Source organism: Haemaphysalis longicornis, unplaced genomic scaffold, assembly GCF_048455015.1.
Source record: "Haemaphysalis longicornis isolate Haplotype H1 unplaced genomic scaffold, Haemaphysalis longicornis Haplotype H1 scaffold_9, whole genome shotgun sequence".
In the NCBI taxonomy this organism is placed as follows: Eukaryota; Metazoa; Arthropoda; class Arachnida; order Ixodida; family Ixodidae; genus Haemaphysalis; species Haemaphysalis longicornis.
In genome coordinates, this window is record NW_027526460.1 from 56764389 (window position 1) to 56773890 (window position 9502).

Sequence of the window (9502 nt, forward strand, 5' to 3'; positions counted from 1 at the left end):
GACCATCACCAGGTGTGCGCCCTTGAGTTTCGCTTTCTTCTCTGGTCGCTCTATCGCGGGCACACATTGTTGTAAACAGACCCGGCCTCATTCTAAAGGCCACAGCTCTTATCTGCAGGGTGTCAACTTCGTTCGGGCGAGACCATTTCGCGCCAACTGCACAGAGAGTAGAGTTTTCTCCACAAAGACGGCCTGGAGTTGACCTTGGCATAGCGCTCCGGAGCAGCGCACAGCTTTTCTAGCTTATATTTATATTTTTGTATGTAAATAACTTTTGTACTTACACAGCTCATATTTGCAGTATTATTATATAACCGCTTTATGTTCAACGTGTGTATTTCAAATTGTTTTTATGTCTACCGTGTGCAAAATAGTATTCAGGTTGTCATCCTTTTTTTGTTACTTTTTTTTTTGTTTTTACAATTTCTTGATAAAATTCCTAATGTATCTGTTGTTTGAAATTATATTACTGTTGGAAAGCCCCAATTTTCCTTTACCATACCATTACCTACACTTTAGCCCACCTGATGGCTTTCACTGGATTGTATAGTGACATGGATTGGATAGACAAGTGCCTGCTCCCAATGTTGCCTTGTAATAAAAAAAAATCACCAAATTTGTCATTTCACGCAGTACACTTAATCTTGATTGTTACAATGTTTCTTTACATTTGTTAGCACCTAAAATCCACGACAAACACTTTCAATTCTTGTGAAAAGACAGGGCCATTGATTCTCTCCGGAAAATTCAAGGGTTTTCAAGGACCATTTAAAAATTCCAGGACTTTCCAGGCCTTGAAATTGACACTTCTAAACTCAAGGGTTTTCAAGGTTTTCAAGGACCTGTGCGAACCCTGACTTCCTTTCCCCTGATGAAGCACAGGCTGCAACAGCACAATAGTTGAAAATCTTGGTTGATTGATTGTGGGATTTAACGCGCTGGCGCAACACAGGTGATGAGGCGTGCCGTAGTGGAGATCTCCGGATTACTTTTAGCTACCTGGGGATCTTTAACATGCGCTAAAATTTCGTACACCCGGGCGTTTTTGCTTTTCACCTACATCAGAAAAGCGGCCGCCGCGGTCAAGAATCAAACCCGTGACCTCGTGCTCAGCAGCGCAATGCCTTAGCCACTGAGCCACCGCGGCGGGTGTTGAAAATTTTAATGTCAAGCCTTCCAGAAAGCAATCACTATTTCTGAGAGCTCCTGCCAACTCATCTACTACTATCCTTGCAGTTTTCCTTATCTAGCTCCTCAAGTATTCATAACGGACTAACAGGAAAAGAATGGTCAGATGAAGCCACTACCCAGATACTGTACCTTCTGTTCCCTCTTAAACAAGGCCTATCACATGTGAAGACAATAAACAAACCACCAGGACAGAGGTCGTCTCTAAAGAGCGGTTCTAGAGCGGCCCCATCACGCACCCAGGGCGGCATGCCAGCAGCTGCAGCAGGTGTTGGCGCAGGGCGGCCCACTGGCCAGGCTCCATGAACTTCCACTCGCGGATGAGGCCCTGCTTGAGCAGGGAGGCTGCCTGGAATTGCACGTAGCCCACGCCACTTGTCTCTGCAGTCGGTCAGGAAAAGGCAGGCGGGGGGAAGGGTCACACCAGCAGCACACCACGTACAACCCCACAAAGTCCTCATTCACCCCCAGCTGCAATGACAGCTGTGCGGCTGTCGCCATTTCCGACAGCGGCAAGCCAAGCTGTGTCTTGAAGGTCGAGACCTGGGCACGCTCAGGTCTGGCTGCTTTAAATTTGCACAGGTCAGGCTGGTATTAGCAAATTCATAACTTTGGAAACTCCTTCAGAAAGTCACAACCAAAAAAGTGCCACGTTTTACGGTGCAAGCGCGCAGCAAAGTAGGACCAAAATGGCTACAAGAGTCGTGACAGCTGAATGCTGTGGCGACATCAACAAAAAAGCTCACTAATTACGCCCAGAATTGAGAATGAAATTTTTCTCGCAGCTGAAATAGTACTACAAAAGCAAGGGGGCAAGTACAACAACGAATACATATAACACAAGTTAGCAGCTTCAATGCTTTGAAGCGCAAGAGGGACACAGGCCAAGCGGTTCCGCAGAGCAACCGGCCACTCACCCAGGATGCATTTGCACAGCTCAAAAGGAGCTCGAGTATTCTGGAAGTCAAGGAACGTCCTTTCGGCGGCATGTCGTTGCTCGTTTGTCACTTGATCCGGTGGGGCCTGCAGGCATAACGGCAAGACACAAAGAGTGAACTATTACGGAAGAAGACCAGCACTGGGCCTGCACAGATCTTAAGAGAAGCAGCTCCCCCCCCCCCCCTGGTAGGTAGCTTGTACAAGGTACAAGGTAGCTTGTACCTGGAACCCAAAGGGGGGCCCTTTGGGTTCCAGGTACAAGCTACCTAATACAGCACTGCATCCCACAGCGCTTGTTTCGAAGCACCCACCCCTATGCCTTTTCCAATTAGTTTAAAGTGCTACAACTTCGTGGAGCAAAAGGACGGATACAATCTGAGATAAGACATAAATTTAATCCAGGAGCGTAGTGCAATTAAGATATGAATCAGGAGGGTTCTCCTCAGGAGGCAAACGATGGCAGCCACAATCAGCCGGTATGATAAATGTCAACAAAGAAGTGGGCAGCTGGGGTGCACTGAAAGAGCTGGAAAACGTTATAACACCAGCAAGCCCATCTGTACTTCAGTTATGACCTTGAATGCATACCTCGATAAGAAAAAAAAAACGCCCATCATTGAAGACCTTGAATATTTTGAATGGGGCAACATTGTGGCACAGGGCAGATAGCAGGTTACACTGCTGTTTTCTTCACCTCGTAACTGTAGCTCCTCAAGACACCTCACTGTTGTTACATCAGAAAATGAACCTTCCTCGCAAAGTTGTTGGCTACCACACCAAATCGTCCCCAACACTTGAGAAACAGTTTTGACTCTGGCACTTTTACTGCGCTTTTTTGTCCTCACTTGCCTTTTTTGAGACAAACGAGGGTAAATGTTCGATACTCTTCTCTGGAATGCTATTCTTTCATTGTATGCTCCCTGCTCATAAAGTAACCAATGAGTTAGCGATGTCGGGAGGGCAGCACACGGATATTAGTGGAGGTTGTGTTTGTCATCCTGCTGTAAGAATCTCTAGATTCAGTGGGGAATGCTCAAAGAGCTTTTGGCATTTATGACAGGTCGAATTTAAAAAGCGCCGAACTTCAAGGAGCGTAATCGCTGGAAGAGTGGGTTTTCAACAGTGCAAAACAGTCGTGCAGTCTAAGTAAATGCCACTTTTTAATAACCGCGCGGGCCCTCTGCAACAACGCAGTTAATTGTGCAGCAGAGCAAGTGGCAGGTCACCGCGTATGTATAATTTGGTGACGTCAACACACGTGACTAGGCTGAAAACAGCAACAGTGTGCGGTGTGCAATGTAGTGTTTTCATTTGCGTGCAATTTCTCCAATTTTAATGGCACCAAACGGTGCCCCGTAAGTTGTAAAAAGAAAAGAAGAAACAAATGCACAAATACGAGGCAGTAAGAATGACGGCTTCGCCATGCCACCAATCTTGTTAAGTGCCATTGAAACTAGGCCGGCGATACTGCAATGGCAAATAGGGCCCGCGTGAAGCTCAAATGATATCCCACCGCTTTTAGCTACCTGAGCTCTCATATTATAACGGGAAATGACGGTACAGACTGGAAAAGGGGGTTGTCCCATTCAAATTCCATTTAAACAACAAGGCGGCAAATGTTAGGACGGAAGGCTCCGAACACAGAAATATGCCTGCAGCTTCGTTTAGCGAAAGAATGCATACGATATATGGTTAGCACACAGACGATGAGCTCAAAAATGCATGCCAGCGGTCAAAAAGCGTCGAAAATATATGAATTGTGACATACCAAGAGAATCTGTGCGGAGCTTTCCAGCTCACGCATGATGTGCGCCGCCATCTTGAATACAGTGTGGCCAGAAAGGCGTCTCGCAAATCCGCTGTTAGCGCCCTTGGGCAACCCGCGGCTTTTGTGCGCGTTCACGATAGGTTCACGACGAAGAAACGTGCACAAAAAAACGTCTTTTTGAAAACCTTACAGAGTGAAGTTGTTTCTTTATTCGCAGTGGCAGGAAAAAGAAAAAAAATTCGCAGGCTGCATTTTTGAATTCTGCACTCGTCTGCAAGAAGACCTGCACTTCCCAAACAGTGCAAAGCACGCACCCCAAAGGGTTCACAAGTCGCACCTACAAAGTTCCAACAATGCCCAGCACATTGGAGCCCTAGTAACGTCATTTTCCGGCAGCAGTCTTCATTCAGTCCACGTGAGAAAGCTTGGCTCGTCTACGGTCGACCACTGGAAGACCGCTGGACGGTGGGGATGTGGCGCCGCCGTGAAAACGCCGCTCCACAACTTTGTCGAGGAATCTGGTCACCTTGAGTGCATTGCTAGACCCAGGGGCAAGCGACTTTGGGTTGTGGTTGTCCTATGAAAAAAAACAGGACAGAGACAGACAAGCAAATATTTTAGGTGACAAGAAGCAGTTCGAAAAAACCTACATAACGCCAGCCTCCACCATATAAGCCTGCTTTGAAACCGGTACTGAAGCTTTTGGTCCTGGATTTCACGCTTCCAATAAAGTTGGCAGCACATCAATTTCTGTGTAATTGTTGCTTTGTATGCACTGTGCTGTTAATAACACATCCTAACACCATACATGCTCAAAACAGCGACTTTACAGTAACTTTCAACATAAAACACACTTTTTTTGTTATTTACCGCATACAGCTTATGCCAATGAGAAGGGCGGTGTGGTTTATAAAATATTTTGCAGTAGCTTTTTTTTTTTGTTTTATATCACCACTACAGCACTGTGACACTCTCCCGAAAGGAAAAGAAATTATACAGGCACCGCTCCTTTTTTCAATTTTAGCTCAGCTTGTAATGTCGTAGCTGCAATTATGGGTATTTTTTTTCCCTATGGCGCAGCATGTCTTGCCCATGTCTGCAGTGCAGCTAATATACACAACCTGCATTAAAGACTGGGCCCCTGCAAAAAACCTCTGATTGAAATAAACAAGCTGCTGCAGCAACAACTGAGCTACAACCGCTTTTATGTTTAACGTGAAGGTCCCACGTTATACTCAGTCTTGTTGAAAATCAAGATCAGTGATCGCATTCACCTGGTTATTTATAAATCAGACAGAAGCGACTTTTGCCTGCAGGAGTCCCCAACTGCCAAAACAGGCAAATGAATGCTGCAGAACAGCACCACCATCTGTCTTTGTCAAAACAAAGTGCTTCGTGAAAGCCAAAGCCGTTCGTCTTAGCTACGACACGTGATGTCACCGTTCTGCCCTGTTCACTTTCCCGTTATGGCTGCCAGTGCTCCCACACATTAAAAATGATTTTTCTTCAATTTTTGAATGACCAGCTAAATGCTGTTATTGATCGCAGTGGTAATAAAATAAGAAGACAATATGCGACCTCGCGCAAAATTTAAGCTCGAACAAACAAGAGGTTTTCCCAAAAGAAAAAAGTTTCAAAGAGGCTGCAACACCCCATATGAGGAGGAGAAGCTTTTTGGGGGGGCACACACCAGGAGCACCTGGTCAGTGCCACACTCGTCGGCTACGGCTGCAGAGGCTCGGCCAGCCGTCTGGGGCACCAGGTCCACCTTGGTGGCCACCACCAGGATGGGCACCTGGCTGTCGGCAAACATCTCCTGGTCAAACTCCAGCAGGCTGCACGCAAAAGAGGGCGAGGGGACAACGTACAGTCAGCGTCGCTGTGCTCGGCACATTGTGCAGTGCTCTACTGCATAGCTGTCACACTTGCATCAGCATGTTTTAGAAGCACCAGCAGACATGCAACAGGATTACAGACGAAAAGACCTTGATGCAGTTTTGATTGATTGTGGGGTTTAACGCGCCGAAGCAAAACTTGAGCTACAAAGCGCGCCGTAGTGGAGGGCTCTGGATTAATTTCGACCACTTCGGGATCTCTAACGTGCGCCGAAATCTCGACACTGGCCCATGTATTGTGCGTTCTTCCATCGAAACTAAGAAGTGTGACCGGCTTCAATAAAGAGGTTTTCTGGTGTTGAGTGTGAAATAGAAGTGGGAGCGCTGTAATGAGTGTATCTGCCAATATTTTATCCCCATGCATGTGGATGTGGCTATAACCAGGCGGCTGTGTAAGAGTAGCATGAGGCCAAGCAATGTCTCCACTACAACAGGTCCCCTTTGGCCAGGCACCTGTCCTTGCCAAAGAAACCAAAGAAAAACCCTCTGCCTCTGGCATGTGTGTGCACAGCGCACCTGCACGGAATTTTGTGCATTCATGTCCCCTCCAGTGCTTGGTTGGCAGGCTGCGGAAATTGCTAGGCCAGGCGAAGAATGCGTCAGTGTACATTCTAGAGCCCTGTCCACCAATGAACTTGATTATTTACAAGAGCAAAACAATGTTGAACACAACATGTGCATAGTGCAGGGGGGGGGGTCAGCACCTTGTGTTTTTGTAACTCGAGTTTTCGTGCAAGTTTCTATCACCACTAATCAGGTTGACTGTTTTCGTCGTAAGTGTGTGTGTATCGGGGTTTATAAATGTGACATGTTTCTGCAATAAAAGTTCAGCTGGAAGTCAACACTCCTACTGTGTACCTCACTTTTAGTCGTTTTTTGCTGCACTGTAGTATTTAGATTAATAAGGTCGGCAAAAGCTACACTCTGACCAACATACAGTTGCATGAATGAGCATACAATTACAGTTAAACCTGGATATAACAAACAAAGTTGACAAAAATTTGCAAGTTTTTGTTACACGCAGGTTTCGAGTTAAGGCTCATGTGAATGGAGCAGAAATGGAACCAAAATGCTAGACATCAGTGATGGTGAACTCATCCTTAAAGGATTGACTTCACAGTAAAAAGCTGCGTGATTTGCGTCTGCTGCTTTTGCACGAACTAGTCACTATATACAGTCAAACCCGGCTATAACGAACCCGGATAGAGCAAATTATGCTACATATCGAACAAAAATAATTCAGCTACGGAAATACATGGGAAACATATTCCTTATAACGAAGTTCATATCCGATATATCGAACTGTGGACGCCTAGAATGACCGCCGAAATGCATGATCTCGGAGCGGCGATTGAGATGTGGATTGGCCGCGACCAGGGAGAAAGAGCCGCGACTGAGACATTACGCCTAGCACGGAGCGACGTGATGGCCGACAATTTCCGTAACTGTTTCCGACGCGCGGGACTCGCGACGGAACCCGCCCAGTCAGCAAGTCCGGACCAAGACAGCAGCATCGGTGAACTGTGTGAAGAGCTCGCCAACGTTGCCAATCATGTCGCGAGTGAAAGCCGTCCGATGATTATAGTGAAGCGCTTACAGCAGTCGATGTGCTCCGCCTATGCTTCTTCGATATTGGAGAACGCAGACTCGTACTGCTGCAAACAATGTTTCGTGTAGAGAATGCTACGCTAGTTGTAGCCGCCAACACGAAAGTGAAAACAAGAATCACCGCTTTTTTTGCAAAGTAGGTAGTTAAGGCGGAAAGAAGCTTTATTAATTGCAATAAATGGGTTATTTTGGGTATGGTAATGGCTACTTTACTGTGTTCGTTTCTGCATGCGGGGATGGTGGAGCTGAGGAAGGGGGGGCTACCGCGCAATGCGAACTCGTAACAATAAGCTCGTTATAGGCGGGTTTGGCTATATCGAACTATTGGATATATCGAACTAATCGCGGTGCATATTGAAGTTCACTATAAACGGGTTTGACTGTAGCACTGCAAAGAAACAAGATCACTTACCCCCATATTGACAAGCGTAACCTAAGTATAACTCTTGCCTCTTGACACTATTCGGTGCCGTAACCCGTTTCAAGGACCAAAATTGCGCTAAAAAAGGGTGCCTTTTCGCCAACTCGATGCTTTTTGCCGCACTCAAAATTGTTGAGGACGTGCTAGCTGGGAAACTGCACCGAAGCTTCTTTTTTTCTCACCGGCGGAGACGTCATTTAAAATTGCGAGCTTGTCTCGAAAAGACAAAACTTTTCGTTTTCTGGCAGTACCACTCATCCCTGACAAACCGACACCACAGACGGCAATGGAGACACGCGAGTACACGCCAACAGGAGTAATACCTAATCAACGCCACAATCACACTGGAAACGCACGCTAGTTGGCTGTGCGGGAGAAATTTGCTAAATTAGTGCATTTCTCCAGCCGATTTTTTAAGGAAAAGTGCAAAAAAACAATGGCTCATCAGCGTAGTGAATTTATTACATCAAGCGTATACCCATTGCAACACCTTCATTAAATAGAGGTCGCAAACACACGGGTTTCAATGGTGCTGGCAATGGGGAATTGAAAAACTTCGTTAAATCTAGGAATTTGTTCTGTAGAGGTTCGTTACATCCAGGTTTAACTGTAGTTTGCAAGGATCTCCCCCGCTGTTGTTTTTTTGAGAGGTGTTTGTACATATATGTGGAACTCAGAAAAAGAATGCAGAATAAGAGGTCAAAGCGCACCCATTTGTCTTCTTAGAAGGACAGTCCCTGCAGAGCACTTCGGAAAGCCACTTTCGCAGGTTTTCGTGGGACTTCTTGTTCGTGAGGTCGTGAACAAGTATAAGGCCTGCAATAAATAACAGATGTGAAAAATCTGGCGGTTAGTCAATGTTATAACGCCGTGTAGTGACGTCACACTGCCGGAATCCCCCCTGCAACAAGCTTCGACTGCTGCTAGTCGATCGAAGAATTACGATAATTACGCTCTCAACGCAAGATGTCGCGTTAGGAGAAACATACGGTACGGTAGGAGGAGCGGGCTTACAGCATAAATTACAGGTTTATTTTGCATGATGCAAGCAGCAGGTCCTTTTCGGGCCTCAATAAAATGTTCCCTGCTAGTTCAGTAACCAAACCACGGTGGAGCTTCGTGCGAGGACCTCACCGTGAAACGAGTTGTAGAAGACGGCCCTGGCGCTGCTGTGACTGCTGGAGCCACCGATGTCCCATAACTCGACGAAATACGTTTTCTGCGACGCCGTTCCCTCGCGGTATTCGTGAAGCTGCAACGATGTACACACGCCCACACTGCAACGTTTGACAGACCTCGATCGAAGTGGCGTTTACTTACTTTTACTTCAATGCTGCAGCCTACAGTCCAGGATCCGTGCGTCAAGGGACAGTTGTGGCACAGGAGATGAACTGCCGACGATTTTCCGACGCCTACAAGAGAATGCATTTGATCAACAGTCCCTCCTCGCAATTAAAAATGACGCGCAATTTACCGGAATCTCCAACGACGAGAATTTTGACCTTGTCGACTGATGCCAACGTGCCATCATTCTTTCTCATCTTGGAGTAGGAGTCAGCTGTTGGTTTTGTACTCTTTGAAAGGTAAGGTTACGAATGTAAACAAACGCGATCAAATGAAACTCCCAGTCCGCCACATTCCTTCCGGCGAGCAGACGTGTCGGCACGGACGACAAATCGGTGA

At 46.5% G+C, this 9502-nt stretch overlaps 2 protein-coding genes across 3 annotated transcripts in view; both read right to left on the reverse strand.

The window, feature by feature from the left end:
• The window catches only part of LOC144151865 (exportin-4-like), a 39336-nt gene extending 35298 nt beyond the window's left edge, over positions 1–4038 (reverse strand). For both annotated transcript variants that reach the window (XM_077683024.1, XM_077683022.1), the window contains exons 1-3: positions 3896–4038; positions 2106–2211; positions 1428–1569 (exon numbers count right to left, since the gene is read on the reverse strand). In XM_077683024.1, coding sequence (XP_077539150.1) covers positions 1428–1569; positions 2106–2211; positions 3896–3946 — 299 coding nt within the window. In that variant the 5' untranslated portion in view covers positions 3947–4038. The remainder of the gene's footprint in view (positions 1–1427; positions 1570–2105; positions 2212–3895) is intronic.
• A 31-nt stretch (positions 4039–4069) lies between these two features.
• LOC144151883 (rab-like protein 3) lies at positions 4070–9483 on the reverse strand. Its single transcript, XM_077683044.1, has 6 exons — positions 9294–9483; positions 9140–9231; positions 8954–9071; positions 8530–8635; positions 5586–5730; positions 4070–4472 (listed from the first exon to the last, which is right to left on the reverse strand). Exons 1-6 carry the CDS (start codon positions 9358–9360, stop codon positions 4302–4304), a joined length of 699 nt encoding a protein of 232 aa, XP_077539170.1. The 5' UTR covers positions 9361–9483; the 3' UTR covers positions 4070–4301.
• Positions 9484–9502: the final 19 nt, after the last annotated feature.

Excerpts from the sequence above, each read along its gene's own strand:
- LOC144151883 (XM_077683044.1), bottom strand. The coding sequence starts at position 9,360 with ATGAGAAAGAATGATGGCACGTTGGCATCAGTCGACAAGGTCAAAATT. Across the intron at positions 9,232-9,293 it reads TCTCGTCGTTGGAGATTCCG|GCGTCGGAAAATCGTCGGCA; the intron begins GTAAATTGCGCG and ends ATTCTCTTGTAG. Across the intron at positions 9,072-9,139 it reads GCTGCAGCATTGAAGTAAAA|CTTCACGAATACCGCGAGGG; the intron begins GTAAGTAAACGC and ends ACATCGTTGCAG.